General features: G+C 43.4%; 1 protein-coding gene across 1 annotated transcript in view; it reads left to right on the top strand.

Annotated features, from left to right (window-relative positions):
* Positions 1 to 17,838, top strand: part of PHF10 (PHD finger protein 10) — a 475,129-nt gene extending 457,291 nt beyond the window's left edge. The window contains exon 10 of the mRNA XM_068233401.1: positions 17,614 to 17,838. Coding sequence (XP_068089502.1) covers positions 17,614 to 17,699 — 86 coding nt within the window. The 3' untranslated portion in view covers positions 17,700 to 17,838. The remainder of the gene's footprint in view (positions 1 to 17,613) is intronic.
* The last annotated feature ends 3,905 nt before the right edge of the window (positions 17,839 to 21,743 follow it).

Raw genomic sequence — 21,743 nt, 5'->3', positions numbered from 1 at the left:
ACTAACTGCTCCTTAGTCTGGCCGCTCACCGTCTCGATGCCTTTGTGCTCACACAAGTTGAGTAGTATTTCTTTGCTTTGCCTTGCATAGCTGGTTGCTTTCTGAGCCATCGTGTTGCAAAATAAAAGAAAAAGGGGGAGGGGAGCAAAATGCCAAGTGTGTTTCTTTGAGAGAGAAAAAAAAAGTATATAGATTCTGCACTGAGTAGACTCCTGTAGGCTAGTCGCTTCTAACAGCTTCCAGCCTTTAGTACTCAGAATAGCGAGCTAAACTGCGTACTAATGTACTAAACGATCCCACCACTGCCACCAATTATGTCAGAGATCGGCACGCCTGCGTATGCGGTTCCCGACTGCGGGTTTGACCAGATCAAGCAGGGAGCAGCCTTATTCAAGCTAAAACAAGGCTGTGACCCCTCAGAACACTTCTTACTGCCACCACTAGCAACCTGCTAGACCCAATCCTCACTCTGATGTCGAGCTACTCGCCCTGGCGTTTTCGTACATTAGGTCAGCTGCGCACTTTAGGCCGGCGTATGACAAACGCCCCACACACACACAATTGCAATCTTACACTGTAGTGAAGCAAAACCACTAACAGTCGTTCCGAACGATACTGTTAGCCACTCCGAGACTTCCAACTCTGCTGTCGAGCGCAGAAGTGCCCCATACACACAATGCAATTACAATCTTATATGGTAGTGTTGCTCAATAATACAATCAGGCATGGACTTATACACAGTTACACTTCAGTATCTTCTAGGCTATGAGTGTTAGCTTAGTACAGCAGAAGTCAAACTTATTGAATAACGATTTAATATTCCAGGAAAAAAAGTGGAACAATGCAGAAAATATATATAAAAAATTTACAAAAACAAAGTAAAAAGATACATAATAAAAGTTACAAGGATATACAGCAAAACAAATTGCAAAAATATAAAATAAAAAAAACGTTACCAGCGTAGGTTAGAATGTGGTTGGCAGGAGACCGCCGTTTACGATCCGCTCGGGATCCTCCCTAGCTATGCGCTACCTCCAAGAGAAGATGATCTGTGACTGTCCCAGGCTGAGTTTATATGGTCCTCTGGGTGGCCTGGGGCATGTAATGTTCCGTCCCCAAAATTAACGCAATTTCCCAGATTGTGACATCACGGTCTGCCGAGCCCCTTGTCACATCTAGGCTAGCTGTGACATGCAAATTTCAAGCTTTTTCCTGTCACACTTTGCAGACTTCAAAGCAATTCAAACACTTCATCTTTCTGTGATATGCAGCTTCAAGGGTTTTTCCTGTCCCAATATTCAGGAAAATGAAAATTTACTACTGTATTATCCCAACATCATAACTAGCTGCTATATTCCTGACATGGGGTAATAATGCTTAACGTTTAGGGGATCCTTTCCCGGTTTAGGGATGACCGTGATCTTGACTGCCAAGAATTTGGCAGATTGCTGACATTGCTGGAGAGCACAGCTCTCATTTATTGTTTTCCTTGATTATGTATTTGTAAATAGCTGTGTTTATCTTCTACGATGCACTTTGCACCCTAAGCACTTTTTCATTATAGCCCTCACGACGGCTCTATTTTTAAAATTGTCTAACACCCAGCATTTCAACTTTGCTTTAAAAGATTGCTTACAGCTTATAAACTATTATGCCAGATTTTTTTTTTTTGCAGAAATTAACTGAATGGATTAAACATGACATTTTAGTGCTGCATTTAGCTAGAAATGCTCCTCGTGCTTGCTTGTTTAGTTACAAATGTATCTATCTACAATGTAACAAACAAACACTGCTCTGAGAGAACAAAGAGGGCTTCCCTGGCAGGCTTTTCAAAGGTCTATTTGTATTACAAATAAAGATACATTTTGTAACTACAGATAAGAACGGATGCGGATTCCTAGTTAAATCCAACACTAAAATGTCATGTTTAACCCATTCAGTGAATTTCTGCTTAAAAAAAAATCTGGCATAATAGTTTGTAAGCTGTAAGCAATCTTTTAAAGCAAAGTTGTAATGCTGGGTGTTAAACCGCTTTAAGGAGCCGAAACATGTCGGTTGTAGGTGGAGGGTTCTATACTATTTGAAGTAACTCAGCATGTACTTATATTAGTGCCTTAGTTTTGGGTAGCGGTAATGAATTAAAAATATACAACATATACTTTAAACTACCCAACTAGGTTATTGTAAACCCAATCAAGTTAATACCTAAAATACCCTTTTCATTTAATGGCAATGATTTTTATATAAAAAATTAAAAGTCACGTTTTATTTGGTCTCAAACAAGGTCTACTAAGTGTGTTTAATCGAAAAATCAGATTTGTGTATTTTTTTATCTGCAAAGATGTGCAGAGCTCCAGAATATGGACAAAATTACACAAAATGCATTAAAAACAAGTGCAGGAAAGGAGAGAAATAGCTTCAGTATAAATATGTGCACAAATTATTCCCTACTAGACTTCCCCACAGCAATGGCGGGCCCTCAAGGGGAAGACCTACTGCTAGTCTAACAATAAAAACATCATTTTTCCTAGTGCTGCTAATCATAAATGGTATACACATTTCTTCACAGATCTCAAACAAGTGATAACGCTCAAGGTTGTATCTGACATGAAAGTCAACAGAGGCATGCAGAGCCCCACTGGGGATAAATACATGCCTTGAATGAAAATCAGATGCAAATTATGTACTAATTCCTAATCAGTGGTGCTTATCAGGACCTCGTGATAACTGATAGTGCTTTTTTTCCGAATCCGACATTGTTATTGAAATCCGTGATCGTACAGCGATCACGTTTACAATCATGGATTCAGCCAGTGTTAAGTGGATTCTGCCCATGATCCCGACGCCGAATCTGTGACTGGAGGAAATTACGTCACTGGCCAATCACACCCACAGCGTAGGCCCTAGCAACCAATCATAGGAGGGGAGGCTCTGCCCTCCCCACCTGTATGTACAGCGGCGGCCATTACAGAGCTCCGTCCTTGCTAGTAGACTGTGGCACCGAGAGCATCTCTAAGCCATATTGTTGCAAAGCAATAGCGGTTTTGTAAAACAAAACAAAAAAACCTGCTTTAACTCATTTGATTGCTCTCTTACTGTATTTGATACTTGTATTTAGCTAGGCAGTCAGTGATTTAGTCAGTGTAGTGGTCGTGTGACAGTGTACTGACTACTAAATGCTGTGCTGTGCAGCTTAGTGCAGGGCTGCAGGCAGGCATTCACTGATGTTAGTACTCTATTACTGTATTTGATATTTGTATATTTAGCTAGCCAGCCATGGATTAACTTAACCTCCTTGGCGGTATGAAAAATACCGCCAGGAGGGAGCGCAGCAGTTTTTTTAAATTTTTTTTTTTTTTTATCATGTAGCGAGCCGAGGGCTCGCTACATGATAGCCGCTGCTGAGCGGCATCCCCCCGCCCGCTTCGATCGCCTTCGGCGATCTCCGATCAGGAAATCCCGTTCATAGAACGGGATTTCCTGGAGGGCTTCCCCCGTCGCCATGGCGACGGGGCGGGATGACGTCACCGACGTCACTGACGTCGGGACGTCATTGGGAGTCCCGGGCCACCCCTCGGCGCTGCCTGGCACTGATTGGCCAGGCAGCGCTGGGGTCTGGGGGGGGGGGGGGGCCGCGCGCCGCAGCAGATAGCGGCGATCGTGAGCGGGCCGGCGGCGATCAGAGTGCTGGCGCAGCTAGCAAAGTGCTAGCTGCGTCCAGCAAAAAAAAAATTATGAAAATCGGCCCAGCAGGGCCTGAGCGGCAACCTCCGGCGGCTTACCCCGTGTCACACACGGGGTTACCGCCAAGGAGGTTAAGTAAGTTGTAGTCACTCAGTGTAGTCCGTTTCAGTGACATTGTGCTGTGCTAGCGTGCAGTTATTTTGCTGTGCGTAGTTCAGGCAGGCAGGTGTTCACTGATTTTAGTGCTCTATTACTACTGTATTTGATACTTGTATATTTAGCTAACCAGCCAGTGAGTGATCAACCTAAGTTACTTGTAGTCACGCAGTGAAGTCAGTGACCTTGTACTGTGTCAGCGTGCAGTTACTTTGCTGTGCGTAGTGCCGGCAGGCACGCGTTCACTCATTTTACTGCTTTATTACTAAATTGAGTATTTGCGCTGGCTGCACATTTTTTTCTATTTTCTGTCTAAAAAAAAAAAAATAATAAAAAAAAAAAAATAATGCTAGCCACTACCAGTCAGTGATGAACTGAAGTTACTTGTATTCACTCAGTGTAGTCAGTGACATTGTACTGTGTTAGCGTGCAGTTACTTTGCTGTGCATAGTGCAGGCAGGCACGTGCTCACTTTTACTGCTTTATTACTGTATTGCGTATTTGCACCGTCTGCGCATTTTTTATTTTTTTTTGTCTGTCTGTTTAAAAAAAAAAAAAAAGACAATAAAGCTAGCCACTACAAGCCAGTGATCAACTGAAGTTACTAGTCACTCAGTGTAGTCAGTGACATTGTACTGTGCCAGCGTGCAGTTACTTTGTTGTGCGTAGTGCAGGTAGGCACACTTTCACTCATTTTATTGCTCTACTACTTTATTATTTGCGCCGTCTGCACATTTTTTTTTTCTGTCTGTTAAAAAAAAAAAAAAGAAAGAAAGAAAGCCCCCTGTTATATTCTGTCTGTCCCCACACAGATTATTGACAGTAAAAAGCAGCACACTTTCCACCTTCAAATAATGTGCATAGCGAAGGAGTGGCATTGCCGCCGCTGCTTCTGGGACTGGTCCACTGCCAGGGAGAGGGCGCTCAGCTGTAGGAGATGCAGCAGAGGCGCGTCCTTCAGCAGCACAGTGGACGCCTTTGGCAACCATTTCCATCACCTTGGGTCACCGTGTGACCATTCAGGAGAGTCAGTCGGAGGCAGTGATGGAGATGATGATGGAGGAGCAGCCCATTACTTGTTCCCAGACCTCCACTGTGACCAGCGCTCCCAGCAGCAGCATTAGCAGCAGGCAACGCCCCCGCTTGCTGTTACATCTACCCCAGCAGCCAGTGATCAGCCCTCCCTGGATGAGCGTTCTGCCCCTCAGTCCGGCTTTTTTTTTTTTTTTTTTCTTTAAGCTTGGACCTTCCCTTTAACCTCCTTAGCGGTAACCCCGTGTGTGACACGGGGTAAGCCGCCGGAGGGTGCCGCTCAGGCCCTGCTGGGCCGATTTACTTAATTTTTTTTTTGCTGGACGCAGCTAGCACTTTGCTAGCTGCGCCAGCACCCCGATCGCCGACGCCGCGCGCCCGATCGCCGCTATCCGGTGCGGCGCGCGCCCCCCCCCCCCCCCCCCAGACCCCGAGCGCTGCCTGGCCAATCAGTGCCAGGCAGCGCCGAGGGGTGGATCGGGTCTCCCAATGACGTCCCGACGTCGCTGACGTCGGTGACGTCATCCCGCCCCGTCGCCATGGCGACGGGGGAAGCCCTCCAGGAAATCCCGTTCTTTGAACGGGATTTCCTGATCGCCTATCGCCGGAGGCGATCGGCGGGGCTGGGGGGATGCCGCTGAGCAGCGGCTATCATGTAGCGAGCCCTCGGCTCGCTACATGATAAAAAAAAAAAAATTTAAAAAAACTGTTGCGCTTCCCCCTGGCGGTATTTTTCATACCGCCAAGGGGGTTAAGATCTCCTTGATCATGGTGAAATATCTACTCTAGTTTAGTGTTCTGTTCGTTTAACCTTTGTAACAAAGTGTGGTCTTGTGTCAAAACCTGTACCAATTTGTCCCATGGCGTGTTATCTCTCAGGATGGACACTTCCTGTGGAGCTTTGAACTTTAGCGTTCTCTTAACAATTTGAGGAATAACGTAGTCAAACCTCGAGGACTGGATCCATCTGGGATCTCCGCTCACACAGTAAATTCCCCTTGTGAAAAAGGCCACTTTTTACAACTTGATGTGTCCCACATGACAGTAGGTTGGGTTCCTGGGTAGTCACTGGCAGGGTGGCTACCTGAGCTTTAGGAGTCGTGGGAACCCCCACTTTTACCATCACTGTTTCCCTTTTCATTATGCAAGATCTATTTGGACCTTTGAACTCTAGGGACTGTGGGATGCACAAACCATATGTTTATGGTCCTTCATCCTCCCGTACTAAGGGTGCTATTTCTAAACTCCCTCTTTTTAGTCCCATCACCCTTCCATCATAGAGAGTCCCCGGGGTGCTACCTGGTGTATCCCAAGATTCTACCTCTCTACTCCAAAAAGTCCCCTGATCCATTAAACTCACGTCCCATGGTAACCCTTGTGGCAGTCCCCAGAAGAATACTGTTGGTACTCTTTCTTCTGGGAAATTGATTAGCATCTCAATGACAAAAGATGTTCCCAAATGTCCTGATTGGACCTTTGCCCCTCTTATGTCCTAAGGCAAAATGTGTACTTTAGGTCGGGAAGAATGTACTCTGCAATCTTTCAATTAAGAGTACTGTCTCACTTACCCATCTAGAATGAGTATAAGTGGCTGAATAAGGATTGTGTGGTATTGTCTTATATGGTGAACCGTGTAGTGAGGATGGCGTTACCTGTGTTGGCTCTTCCCTTCCTCAGGATCGCTGTCCCCCACCCTCTTGGTTACCTGAAAATGTGGCTGGATCTCGATTCCTACGACTTGTTCCAAGAACCGAAACCCTTCTGCTTTTAAGCCTTTGTGTACGTATAGTTGTTTCAGGGACACCCTCTGTTGGACACTCCAGACTGTGGTATTGTTCCGCTCTCCTGGAGGAGAAAAGACGTTTACTGCCCATTCCTCTCCAGTCTAGAAGAACCCCACTCCGGAGCACCAAGACAAGGTGATCCTGCACAACACACTCCACCCTTTGCATGTACCCATTGTAATGCAGTGTCCCTTTTAACAAGACTTTGGATCGGTGCACCTGCTCTGGAAGTGTGACATTCAAAAGTAGATTTAAGCTTCCGTTAATGCCGCACTTCCAGCACACCTAACCCTCCATACCCTTTACCAACATTGTGCCATGAAATTTGTTTCTGGCCCCAGTGATCTTTTTCTTCTTCACTGCTCGGTCCATTCGGGCCAATCAGAGGGAAGTGCAAAAGCATCAGCACCTTTTTCTCCAAACATAAACATGCCTTAGCCTCATTGTTCTAATTAACCCCTTATTGTCCATGAGAATGTCCTCTCCTCGGTCTCCTAGGATGAAATGGTAACCTAAGATCACCATCAGCACAGTACTCTTCATTATGAGAGCACCTCCTTGGGAAAAGAAACATTAGCAATTTGCATTATGCTTTGCTCAGTCAGTTTTTTTAGTCTCTTTCTGATCTCGGAAATCTCGCTGTTCTCCAAACCAGGATTGGCCTCTGGAAACTTTTGCTTATCCGACTGACATCTCCATCTCTGTCTCTGCTGCCGGAACCTTAGCTATCTAGATTCCATATTGCCAAACTTCTGAAACAGAAATACAATCAAATCAATTCTTATGAATGATTTGGGTTTCGCCCTGCGGGCTTTTACTTTGTACACCTTAGATTGATCAATATATACCATAATTGATCTTGTTTCTTTATAGTTCTCTTGAACTTTGTTTACTCTTTTTGGTACAATGGAGCTAAACTCTCCTCTCCACTACCTTATGTCAATGTCATAAGTACTTACCTGTACATACTCGGCCGCAGTATGTACTGAGTACGGATGCCACACTCTTGTCAGCTGCTACCTGCAGCTGAGCTTGCAATGCTGTTACCCATTTTCGTTTACTTACCTAGAACTTCATTGATCACAACCAGCTCTGCTAGAAGTCCTGTTTTGTTGTAACCTCTGACCAATGCTACTACCTCTGTACTTGCCCAAAAAATGGCTACCTCCCTGTAGGAAGGTGTGCTTTTTACTTTACCTAAACAGGGTTCAGGGTTCCGCATGCTAACTTCATATGACTGCATGAGAATCTCTGAATGCCCACTGGGGTAGGTAGCCCTATGGCAAACATTCTACCAATACACTGTCACTCTGTAAATGGCAATTCCTTGCATATTTTTAATTGCCTCTTGAACTGCTTTCAGTTCTGTTCTTTGTGCTAAACTTGGTAGGAGCTGGAAAAGATATATTTGACCAATCAGTGGACGAGAAAAAACACACAAACTGCCCAGCATTCACCTCTTTGTCAATCTCTGGCCCTGTCCACAACAAAAAATGAAAAAAAAAAACGCTCTGCAAACGCGGCGACTGACACCTGGATTGGTCAACTCCTTTTCTTCCACCTCCTGTACACCCTTATGTTCTGTTCCAACTTACTCTATTGGGAACTCAAGCTGCACTGCTGTTTAAGATGCATCACTTAAAGGAATAATCCCCTATGTAACCATTTCCAGATACCCCCTGATTCGCTCTTGCAAATCATTCTCAGGGAAATATCTGACATCTATGTGTCTCCATGTACCTTGCTTGAAGACACTTCCTATGACCTCAGTAACTATGATTGTCTCATAGCCACTGCTTGTTTCACATATTCTGGCATTCTTTATTTTTCGTGATCAGACTCTGGGAAAATAATCTGGAATCAGAGGGGGAGATTTATCAATGCATTACCAACAGTTTTTTCTTCTTAATCAGTTCTAACCAGCAATGAGAACATTTCCTCATGATAAGAACCTTCTTAAATCCTAGGTAATACTGGCAATTTAGCATGCTTTTCTAGAGCTGCACTACAGTTAAAAAAAAGTGCAAATCCATCCCTAAACTGGCGCAGATTAAGGCTACGTTCACACTGCTCAGTTGCGTTGCAGAAAAATTCTGCATGTCAACTTACTGCCCATACAATTCTATGGACTTGTTCACAGTAATGGATCGCATTGTTCTAACTTGTTGCATGCAGACTTTGCATTAAAGTCTATGTCCAGTCTCCATTGCAGTTCACACTCATTTTAACACGTGCGTTATGCAACTGACCACTGTGAATCCAGGCTAAGAAGTGCTTGATAGCAGTTCTACAGATGTAGAACTGCAGGCTAGACATGATTGCAGAGTGCAGGCTAGACATGATTTGTGATGTGCTCCTCCCCCCTGCTGAATTGTGACCAAGTGCCCGTGAAGAGGAAGCTTACCAAAGCACAGAGGAGTGAAACGGAAGAGCGGTGTGCCCTGGAGAGAACCTTCGCGATTCGCCGCAGACTGCGGCTTCTACTGGGAATGCCCAGTAGAAGCCGCAGTCGGTGGCAAATCGCGAAGGCTCTCTCCAGGGCACACTGCGCTTCCGTTCCACTCCTCTGTGCTTTGGTAAGCTTCCTCTTCACGGGCACTTGGTCACACTTTGTTTTTGACTTGCAGTGATGTGAAAAACTATTTGCCCCCTTCCTGATTTCTTATTCTTTTGCATGTTTGTCACACTTAAATGTTTCTGCTCATCAAAAACCGTTAACTATTAGTCAAAGATAACATAATTGAGCACAAAATGCAGTTTTAAATGATGGTTTTTATTATTTAGTGAGGAAAAAAAACTCCAAATCTACATGGCCCTGTGTGAAAAAGTGATTGCCCCCCTTGTTAAAAAATAACTTAACTGTGGTTTATCAAACCTGAGTTCAATTTCTGTAGTCACCCCCAGGCCTGATTACTGCCACACCTGTTTCAATCAAGAAATCACTTAAATAGGAGCTATCTGACACAGAGATGTAGACCAAAAGCACCTCAAAACCTAGACATCCTGCCAAGAGCTAAAGAAATTCAGGAACAAATGAGAACAAAAGTAATTGAGATCTTTCTGGTAAAGGTTATAAAGCCATTTCTAAAGCTTTGGGACTCCAGCGAACCACAGTGAGAGCCATTATCCACAAATGGCAAAAACATGGAACAGTGATGAACCTTCCCAGGAGTGGCCGGCCGACCAAAATTACCCCAAGAGCGGAGAGAAAACTCATCCGAGAGGCCACAAAAGACCCCAGGACAACATCTAAATAACTGCAGGCCTCACTTGCCTCAATTAAGGACAGTGTTCACGACTCCACCATAAGAAAGAGACTGGGCAAAAACGGCCTGCATGGCAGATATCAAAGGCGCAAACCACTTTTAAGCAAAAAGAAAATTAAGACTCGTCTCAATTTTTCTAAAAAACATCTCAATGATTGCCAAGACTTTTGGGAAAATACCTTGTGGACCGACGAGACAAAAATTTTACTTTTTGGAAGGTGCGTGTCCCGATACATCTGGCGTAGAAGTAACACAGTATTTCAGCAAAAGGACATCATACCAACAGTAAAATATGGTGGTAGTGTGATGGTCTGGGGTTCTTTTGCTGCTTCAGGACCTGGAAGGCTTGCTGTGATAGATGAAACCATGAATTCTACTGTCTACCAAAAAACCCTGAAGGAGAATGTCCGGCCATCTGTTCGTCAACTCAAGCTGAAGCGATCTTGGGTGCTGCAGCAGGACAATGACCCAAAACACACCAGCAAATCCACCTCTGAATGGCTGAAGAAAAACAAAATGAAGACTTTGCAGTGGCCTAGTCAAAGTCCTGACCTGAATCCTATTGAGATGTTGTGGCATGACCATAAAAAGGCGGTTCATGCTAGAAAACCCTCAAATAAAGCTGAATTACATCAATTCTGCAAAGATGAGTGGGCCAAAATTCCTCCAGAGCGCTGTAAAAGACTCGTTGCAAGTTATCGCAAACGCTTGATTGCAGTTATTGCTGCTAAGGGTGGCCCAACCAATTATTAGGTTCAGGGGGCAATTTCTTTTTCACACAGGGCCATGTAGGTTTGGAGGTTTTTTTTCTCACTAAATAATAAAAACCATCATTTAAAACTGCATTTTGTGTTCAATCATGTTATCTTTGACTAATAGTTAACGGTTTTTGATGAGCAGAAACATTTAAGTGTGACAAACATGCAAAAGAATAAGTAATCAGGAAGGGGGCAAATAGTTTTTCACATCACTGTAGATGGCGCCGTCCAGCCTCCTTATCAATACCTATTTACGCTGGTCTTTTGGGATCCCTCTCATCACTCTCCCTTATTCACAGTTCTTATAGCACCTTTTCTTTCTCCACTCATGCCTTGATATGTACAATCATTACTTGTACATAATGGGGCATCCTTGTTTATAAGCACTTGCACTTTAGCTTACTGATTCCATGTTGTGACCATATGGTTACAGTGGTTGTTTATGGAAGCTCATAGATCATTGCAGATATATAATTATGTATCTGCAATGATCTATGAGCTTCCATAAACAACCACTGTAATCAACCATGTGGTCACAACCAATGGAATCAGTAACCACTGTAACCAATCATATGGTCACAACCAATGGAATCAGTAAGCTAAAGTGCTTATAAACAAGGATGCCCCCCTATGTACAAGTAATGATTGTACATATCAAGGCATGAGTGGAGGAAGAAAAGATGCTGTAAGAACTGTGAATAAGGGAGAGCGAGGGGAGGGATCCCAAAAGACCACCGTGAATAGGTAGTGATAAGGAGGCTGGACGGCGCCAGCTAAGTCAGAAACAAAGTGTGACCAAGTGCCCGTGAAGAGGAAGCTTACCAAAGCACAGAGGAGTGGAACGAAAGCGCGGAAGCGCACACCGCCCTGGAGAGAGCCTCCGCGATTTGCGGCCGACTGCCGCTTCTACTGGGAAGCTCCTCGGACATAAATCAGACTGCAAAACTTTATACGCACAAGCATAGCCATCTTTCACTCACCAACTCACACTTGCGCTCCTCTACTCCCCACACACACACACACACACACTAAATACTCGCGGGTGAGTGTGTGCGCCCTCTCTACTTTGAAGAAATAAACAAAACACTGCAAAACGCCACACAGAGTGCATTATAAAAAACTTGTATATCATCAAGCAAATAGACCCTACTTGCCTTTTATGCAGACGTCTTTTCCTAGAAAGTTCATACAGCCCTTGGTGAGTTGTCCCAGCTTGCAGCAGGTTTTTTTCACACAGACCTTTATGACGCGCAGAACGGTGAGCAAGCACTTCTTCTCACTGGATAGCTTCCTCTCGGGAAATCTGCCAAAAACCCTGCCAAGGAATGTTCCTTATCAATCCATATGTTGGCTTCAACCTGTGTGTACATCACAGGTGGGGGACGCACACATCAAGGTCTGCCGCTGGGTTCTGGCTCTCGCTTCGTGCAGGGTCTCTCGCTGCCCGTACTTATCTCTTGCAGCTCAGCTTCTTCTTCTCCGCTTTTTGCTCTGCTTGACACTAAATGTCCTTGATAGACTTTTTAGATTGTCGACACCTGGAACTTTCCGTCTTTTCTGCTAGACAGCACTGGATTTCACGGCACCAATTGTAATAAATATTTGTAGGTTGCTATGGGCTACACCTTTGTTCGGCACCATATCACAGAACGTGTGATAACTTGACACTCATCACAACAACAGCACAGGAGATAGAACTGCTTAGACGTCATCAAAGGTTAAGGTGTTTATTCGGAAAACAGATATACAGAGGTGTTCAGCAGTAATCTTATATTCGTTACATATTTTGTTACCTCCGCAAAGCAATCAGTCTGTAGAATCTTATGTGTTCCATGCAAACTTGGTCTATGCCTTGTGAATAGACCAGGCTCTCTCTTATGGTATATCTATGCTAGATGCACTTAGTGTATATACAGCATTCAGGTAGATGACTAGAAGTAAAGTGACAGTAGAAGTGAAGTCTGAAGCTAGAAGGTGGAAACTGGAAGTGAGCTCTGGAGCCCACGTTGGCTATTTTATACTAGCCACTAAAGAGTTAAATGTGACATCACCCAGCAGGGATGGCTCAATAACCCATCGCCTGCTATTGGCTGATAAGAACAAGTGATAGCATGACAAGCACAGTCTTTACTGCGCCTGCACTGGAAAATTCCATTTTCCAATGACCTGTTCGCTTGTTCTTAGGAGAACATTGTTTTCTGTTCCCTGGCTATTGTTTACCTTTAGGAAATATGAAAACACTCAATGTTTACCCCACAAGGCCTGGAGGTCTGTACATCTTGAGCTGGATATCTATTCTATGGCCTTGGGGAGTCACAGCACAATGTTTTACTGAACACCAGAACTGTAATTCCTCCAAATGTCTTTGTCATCTAAAGAGACACTCTGCAGTGCAAGTCTTTTCCTAAACCAGTTATGTACAATAACTGAGGGCTCTGAATTCAAGAATATCATACTTAAATTACAACAGTCATAAAATGTGATCTGATCCTCATCTAAGTAACAACAATAGACAATCACAGCCTGCTTAAACTAATAACACACAAATCATTTAATGTTTCCATGTTTTTATTAAATACACCATGTAAACATTCACAGTGCAGGTGGAAAAGGTATGTGAACCCTTTGATTTAATAACTGGTTTAACCTCCTTTGGCAGCAATAACTTGAATTGTTTCCTGTAGTTGCAGATCAGACGTGCACAACGGTCAGGAGTAATTCTTAACCATTCCTCTTTACAAAACTTTTTCAGTTCAGCAATTGTCTTGGGATGTCTGGTGGAAATCGCATTCTTGAGGTCATGCCTTTCCAGCTTTATGCAAGTCAAGAATTCTTAATTTTAGGTTGTCAGAGAGCTCATTTGTGCAAGGAATCATTCACATCAGGCAATGCTACTTGGGTAAAGCAAACCCAACTCTTGTGTGTGTGTTTTATAGGGCAGGGCAGCTGTAACCAAGACGTCCAATCTCATCTCATTGCTTGAACTCCAGCTGACTAAAACCTTGCTCCAATAAGCTCTTGGAGATGTCATTAGTCTAGGGATTCACATACTTTTTCCACCTATACTGTGAATGTTTACATGGTTTGTTCATTAAAAACATGGAAACATTTAATTATTTGTGTGGTATTAGTTTAACCACTTCAGCCCTCAGTCGTGTTTCACTTTATGCATCCAAGCAATTTTCACCTCCCATTCATTCGCATATAACTTTATCACTACTTATCACAATTAACTGATCTATGTCTTGTTTTTCCCGCCACCAATTAGGCTTTCTTTGGGTGGTACATTTTGCTAATAGCTACTTTACTGTAAATGCATTTTAACAGGAAGAATAAGAAAAAAACTGAGAAAATTCATTATTTCTCAGTTTTCGGCCATTATAGTTTTAAAATAATACATGCCTCCATAATTAAAACCCACGTATTGTATTTGCTTAATAGTCTCGGTTATTACACCGTTTAAATTATGTCCCTATCACAATGTATGACGACAATATTTTATTTGGAAATAAAAGTGCATTTTTCCATTTTGCATCCATCACTATTTACAAGCTTATAATAAAAATAGAAATATTTCATCTTCACATGGATATTTAACCACTTCACCACTGAGGGGTTTTACCCTCTGACCACCAGAGCAATTTTCACCTTTCAGCGCTCCTTCCATTCATTCGTCTATAACTTTATCATTACTTATCACAATGAAATGAACTATATCTTGTTTTTTCCGCCACCAGTTAGGCTTTCTTTAGGTGGGACATTATGCCAAGAATTATTTTATTCTAAATGTGTTTTAATGGGAAAATAGGAAAAATGTGGGAAAAAATTCAATATTTTTTAGTTTTCGGCCATTATAGTTTTTAAATAATGCATGCTACTGTAATTAAAACCCATGAAATGTATTTGCCCTTTTGTCCCGGTTATAAAACCGTTTAAATTATGTCCCTATCACAATGTTTGGCGCCAATATTTTATTTGGAAATAAAGGTGCATTTGTTTTCAGTTTTGCGTCCATCCCTAATTACAAGCCCATAGTTTATAAAGTAACAGTGTTGTACCCTCCTGACATAAATATTTAAAAAGTTCGGTTTATGTATTTTTTTTATTGTAAATTTTTTAATTTTTTTTTAATTACAAAAAAAAAAAAATTGGGAGTGTGGGAGGTAATGAGTAAATTTTGTGTAAAAGTAATTTATTTGTATGTGAAAAATGTTTAGGGTGTAGTTTTACTTTTTGGCCACAAGATGGCCACAGTAACTTTTTGTTTAATGCGATCTCCAAGCATCCTTCCGGACTCTTGGAGGAAGTACTAGGAGGCTGGGTAAGTGTTTTTTTTTCACAATGATCGCGCTGCTCATCGGAGAGCAGAGGATCATTGCGGGGCTTAGATCAACGAACGGGAATGGATTTTCCCGTTCATTGATCTCCGGGCGGGCGGCGTGTTTACGAGCGGCCGGCGGCGTGTTTACGAGCGGGAGCGCGGAAAGTACGGATTTCTCCGTCCCTGGGGGTTAAAGGATGGAAAAGGGGACGGAGAAATTCGTACGGGCGGGAGTAAAGTGGTTAAAAAGTTTAGACCCTTAGGTAAATATTTACCTTTTTTTTATTGTAATATTTTTTTTTTAATTAAACATTTTATTTGGGTATTTTTGGGAGGGTGGGATGTAAATAGTAATTTTTTATGTAAATATGTGTTTATTTTTAAATGTAGATGTAGTTTTACTATTTGGCCACAAAATGGCAACACTGAGGCTTCCGAGAGAAGCCGTCGCTTTTTCTGCTGGGGAAAGGGATCAATGATCGGGCACCTTGTCCCGATTCATTGATTCCTTGGCTATCGAACTGCGGCCTGGGAATGCGCGTGTACGAGTGAGATTGGCCGCGGGAGCGCACATGCGGCCTTTTGGAAGTATATTATATGTCCAAAAGGCCAAAGTAGTTAAGCATACTGTGATTGTCTATTGTTGTGACCTTAGATGAAGATCAGATTACATTGTATGACCAATTTGTGGATATATCCATATACAGTTGCAAAAGTATTCGGCCCCCTTGAAGTTTTCCACATTTTGTCACATTACAGCCACAAACATGAATCAATTTTATTGGAATTCCACGTGAAAGACCAATACAAAATGGTGTACATGTGAGAAGTGGAACGAAAACCATGCATGATTCCAAACATTTTTTACAAATAATTAGCTACAAAGTGGGGTGTGCGTAATTATTCAGCCCCCTGAGTCACTACTTTGTAGAACCACCTTTTTTGCTGCAATTACAGCTGCCAGTCTTTTAGGGTATGTCTCTACCAGCTTTGCACATCTAGAGACTGAAATCGTTGCCCATTCTTCTTTGCAAAACAGCTCCAGCTCAGTCAGATTAGATGGACAGCGTTTGTGAACAGCAGTTTTCAGATCTTGCCACAGATTCTCGATTGGATTTAGATCTGGGCTTTGACTGGGCCATTCTAACACATGACTATGTTTTGTTTTAATCCATTCCATTGTTGCCCTGGCTTTATGTTTAGGGTCGTTGTCCTGCTGGAAGGTGAACCTCCGCCCCAGTCTCAAGTCTTTTGCAGACTCCAAGAGGTTTTCTTCCACAATTGCCCTGTATTTGGTTCCATCCATCTTCCCATCAACTCTGACCAGCTTCCCTGTCCCTGCTGAACAGAAGCACCCCCAGAGCATGATGCTGCCACCATTATGTTTGACAGTGGGGATGGTGTGTTCAGAGTGATGTGCAGTGTTAGTTTTCCGCCACACGTAGTGTTTTGCATTTTGGGGAAAAAAATTCAATTTGGTCTCATCTGACCAGAGCACCTTCTTCCACATGTTTGCTGTGTCCCCCACATAGCTTGTGGCAAACTGCAAACGGGACTTCTTATGCTTTTCTGTTAACAATGGGTATCTTCTTGTCACTCTTCCATAAAGGCCAACTTTGTGCAGTGCACGACTAATAGTTGTCCTATAGACAAATTCCCCCACCTGAACTGTAGATCTCTGCAGCTCGTCCAGAGTCACTATGGGCCTCTTGACTGCATTTCTGATCAGCGCTCTGCTTGTTCAGCCTGTGTGTTTAGGTGGATGGCCTTGTCTTGGTAGGTTTACAGTTGTGCCATACTCCTTCCATTTCTGAATGATCGCTTGAACAGTGCTCTGTGGGATGTTCAAGGCTTTGGAAATCTTTTTGTAGCCTAAGTCTGCTTTAAATTTCTCAAGACACCTGTCTGGTGTGTTCTTTGGACTTCATAGTGTTGTTGCTCCCAATATTCTCTTAGACAACCTCTGAGGCCGTCACAGAGCAGCTGTATTTGTACTGACATTAGATTACACACAGGTGCACTCTATTTAGTCATTAGCACTCATCAGGCAATGTCTACTGGCAACTGACTGCACTCAGACCAGAGGGGGCTGAATAATTACGCACACCCCACTTTGCAGTTATTTATTTGTAAAAAATGTTTGGAATCATATATGATTTTCGTTCCACTTCTCACGTGTACACCACTTTGTATTGGACTTTCACGTGGAATTCCAATAAAATTGATTCATGTTCGTGGCAGTACTGTGACAAAATGTGGAAAAGGGGGCTGAATACTTTTGCAAGCCGCTGTAATTCCAAAGGGTTCACATACTTACAGTAACAAACCTTGGGCTATCTGTAGAACCCAGTCTATAAGCACAGCAGAGTCCACAAACCGCCTAAGAAGTTGTTGGCCTTCACCACTGTGAGTTCTCCTGACGATTTATTCTGGTTGGTTGAGACTGCTGATTAGTTGAGTTCTGGATAACCAGGACTCTACTCTATTGGTATTTTCCTTTATGGAAACACACCATGTTACTTACATAACTGTCTCTTGTATTTGCAACCTTATGTTTATACCACTAAACAAAGTTTAAGGAGAAAGAATAACACTCTTGTCTTATTTTAAAGGTCCCTGGATATGCGACTGTTGTCAAAATGTTCCAAGCACACCCAAAAAAGGAATTAAAAGAGGCAAAAACAGTAAAGAAGGATAATCATTGTCAGATGCTTATGGCACAAGCCTTTCAGAACGGTGCTACATTGCAAAATGTTCTTTAATGATGTGAGAAAATATTACTGTTAATGACACTTTTTTTCAACATTTTTACATCAAATAAAGAGGCTAAAATTTTACTGTTTGTATCATTTTATCTTGGGGCGGTGGTGGGTAAAATAGATGCAGTAATATTTGATTTGATAATTATTTTATTAAGAGATGTCCACACATCAAGAGACTCTGCAGGCACCAGGGAAAATTGGTGGCAGGGAAACTGCTGATAGTAGAATATTGGTAATTTATTGACATTCTACTGTTTACTAAATATTTACCAAATATTGGGTGCCCAAACCACACAGAAAAAAAGCCCGCAAAAACGCTAAATATTGGGTGCCCAAATTTCCCGATTTTTTCCAGGAGCAGCATGCAGCCGATTTGTCTGACACCCATATCAATGCCTCTGGAAAAAAAAGTGTTTTAATTACATGGAAACAACAAAAAGTATGGTAACCTTGATTTATTCAATAAACAAAAATGTGTATTCTAACTAATGAAGTTAGGACACACTCCCCCAATAGCTAGTGTTACCTCCTTTAACTTCTTTAGGACCACAGTGATTGAAATCTATGCTCTGTTTTGTTGGTCACCTGGCTGGCAGGGCGTAGATTTCAATCAGCCGCTGCTGCGCACATCCGCCATTTCTGTCACTCCCCGCCGATCTTGCCGTTAAAACCCAACGTCTCTCGTCGCAGCTCACTGGCTCTGCCTGTCTCTAGGACGGCAGAGCCATGTGAGCCGGTCAGGAGCCGATTTCATTGGCTCCTGGCCGTGTCTATCAATGTAAGACGCTCCCATATGCTTATATTGATAGACACGATCAGGAGCCAATGAAAGCGGCTCCTGACCGGCTCACATGACTGTCGTCATAGAGACGGCAGAGTGGATGTCAGGAGGATCCTGGCGGTTGCGGTGGGTATGCGCGGCGATTTATCGAGACTCCATCGGTATTGTACCAACGGTCTCTTGTCCTTCCTGGTTTTGCTTACTGAATCCCCCAGTCTAAAATTAATAGCTTTAATGGCTTTATTGTAAGTTGGCTAGCACTAGGCTAGCTTCTATAGGTCGCCGGCACCCCTAGATGGCCCACGATCCAGCCGTTATATACATTACCCAGCCTGGACACAGTGTCGGGCATACTGCTCAGGAGGTTAATGGGGCAGAGACCACTGGTACTTAAAGGGGCACTACAGCGAAAAACTGTAAAACAGTATGTTAAATACAAATAAGTAAATTTTTTCCAGAGTAAAATGAGCCATAAATTACTTTTCTCTTATGTTGCTGTCACTTACAGTAGGCAGTAGAAATCTGACAGAAGTGACAGGTTTTGGACTAGTCCATCTCTTTATAGGGGATTCTCAGCAAGGCTTTTATTCTTTAAAAAGATATTCCCGAAAAAGCATTTAAACAGTATTGCTGGCCAGCTTTCCTGCTCGCTATACAGTTTTTTGGCAGTTAGACAGATCAACTACCATTCACTAAGTGCTTTTGAAAATAAATACCCGTATATACTCGAGTATAAGCTGACCCAAGTATAAGCCGACCCAAGTATAAGCCGACCCCCCAACTTCACCTAGAAAAACTGGGGAAAAATGATGACTCGAGTATAAGCCGAGAGCAGAAAATGCAGTGGCCTTATGGCAGAGAACAAAGCATTGGAGATGGAGCAGTATGTGTAGGTGACAGCAGGTAGGTATAAAGACAGGTACTGAGTAGAAACAGGCTGGTAGTGGCATTTACGAAATGGACTGAACAGGGAGAGTCTGAAATTATTACACATGGATGTATTATCCTGATCACAGGTTTCAAACATGCACACAGGTTCTGTGTAGAACGTATTGATCCAAACATACAGCTACGGTATTCTCAATCACAAACTCTAACAGGTTATTAAATAAGTCACTCAGATCCCTAGTTGCCTGATAATATGTATTGAAATTAATGTGCACGTGCAAAGCATTACTACGTCTGATAAAGGAAGGTTTGCGTGCGATCACTCGCTTGTTTCAAGCGAGTGATCACGAACAAACCTTCCTTTATCACATGGAGCAATGCTATGCGCACGCAATGCTTTGCGCACGCAATGTTTTGCGCGCGGCAGATTGCGTGATAACAGCTGTGATAGCAGTTATCACGCTTTTCGAGAATCAAGCCCGCTGTGTGCAATGCTCTGCATGGACCTCCCGGTGGCTTCCACGAGTGTAGCTCGGGGTTACCGCTAAGGAGGCTAAACCAAGTTACTCTATCCCAAGGTTTTACTGTATTTGGTTTACAGCAAACATGTCTTCTGTTTTAATAATTACATTTTAGACTCATCCAATCAGTCAATTAATCCAGATGTCCTGGTCTTTGTGTATTGTGAATGTTCTCTCAGCTATGGCGTAGGGATCACCAAAGCACCCAGTGGCAAGATAGGGGGTCCACCAGCGACCTTGTAGAGGCCCGTAGTCTCCAACCAGCCCCCCCCCCCCCCCACACACACACACACACACACACACACACCCCGAGTAGTGACAGCAGAACAAAAGAATAGAGACTCGCCTCTCCGTGCTCCACTTGTGATCCACAATCAACACCTATATCCATGACTACTGTTCTAATTATAGTGCTGGGGATGCCTACAGAAAATAGCTCATTGGTGGAGCCTAAAGAGATGAGTCACTTCTCCTATGCTCCACTATTTGCATGGGAGGGAGGGTGCTACAACTGCCTACCTATATGGGGGGAGGGAGGGGTCATCCTGCCTACCTGTACTGGGGTGAATGTTTTGTGAATATTTTAAACTGTATTTTTATAGGACAACATTGGGACAACAAGATATAACGCTTTGAAACAATATAAAGTAGTCTTTGTACAGCTTGTCTAACAATGTAAATGTGCTGTCCTACCAAAATAACTCAACACACAGCCGTTCATGTTTAAACCACTGGCATCAAAAGTGAGTGCACCCTAAAGTGAAGAATGACAACATTCTTCCCATTTTCCTTCCCTGGAGTCATGTTAGTGTTAAGACATGATGGGGAGCATGTGTGTTAAATTGGTCTCGGGGTCCTTTCACAATGGTGCGTTGCGGCAAATTGCTGCACTGCTACCGCAACCTAACGATAGCCTGTGGGGAAGTTCATACGTCCCATGTTGCGGTACGCTGCGCCAGGAGTGCCCGATTTAAGGCTAGTGTATACCTGCGTTACCGTGCAGCTCCTGTGGCGAATGTATTGTTTACGTGCACTTCCGCATACCCGAAGCAGGAAGTGACCGCAAGTGTGCGTGACTTCCTGCTTGGACGAATGACAGACAGGGAACCCCGTTTACTAATGCGGTGTTCCCTGAAGACCTGTTTTTGGTGGTGCGGCGGACGCAGCTCATTGCTAACGCCAATTTACAGAGTGAAACCAGCCTCACACTGGGGAAGAGGGGGGGGGGGGGGGCATGTGCCACACACTGCATCACATTGGTCTGCATGGTTCAGAAGGAAGCTTCTTCTAAAGATGATGCACAAGTAAACCTGCAGTTTGCGGACAGTAACCAGGTGAAGAGTACAAAGACAAGTGTCATACAGTAAGACATACAGTCAAGCATGGTGGTGGGAGTGTCATGGTTTCGGACAGCATGCCAACACTGGGGAGCTACAGTTGACTGAAGGAACCATGAATGCCAACATGTAATGTGATATAAGAGAAAATGATTATAGTACCCCACACCCCCTAGCGTTAAGGTCTGCTGCACCTTTCTAATGACGCTACATGCACGTCCCATACAAAGTCTCAGTTCTCCTAAGGTGCGCTACCCATGAATACACAAGAGGAAGGGTATTGAAGGAGAGATTAATATTTACCAATAAGCGGAGTTGCTGTCTGTAAGGCGGGGCAGCCTCGCTGCAAGGTGAGCGTGCCATTTGTTGGTCACTGCATGAGGTGACAGGTGATCCCCATAAGCTGTGTTATATCATCACTGAGTCCCCCCTGGAGAAATATAGCAGACAGTA

Source organism: Hyperolius riggenbachi, chromosome 4 (assembly GCF_040937935.1).
Source record: "Hyperolius riggenbachi isolate aHypRig1 chromosome 4, aHypRig1.pri, whole genome shotgun sequence".
NCBI lineage: Eukaryota > Metazoa > Chordata > Amphibia > Anura > Hyperoliidae > Hyperolius > Hyperolius riggenbachi.
The sequence above is the reverse complement of the archived record's forward strand: the minus strand, read 5'-3'. Positions and strand labels throughout refer to the sequence as shown.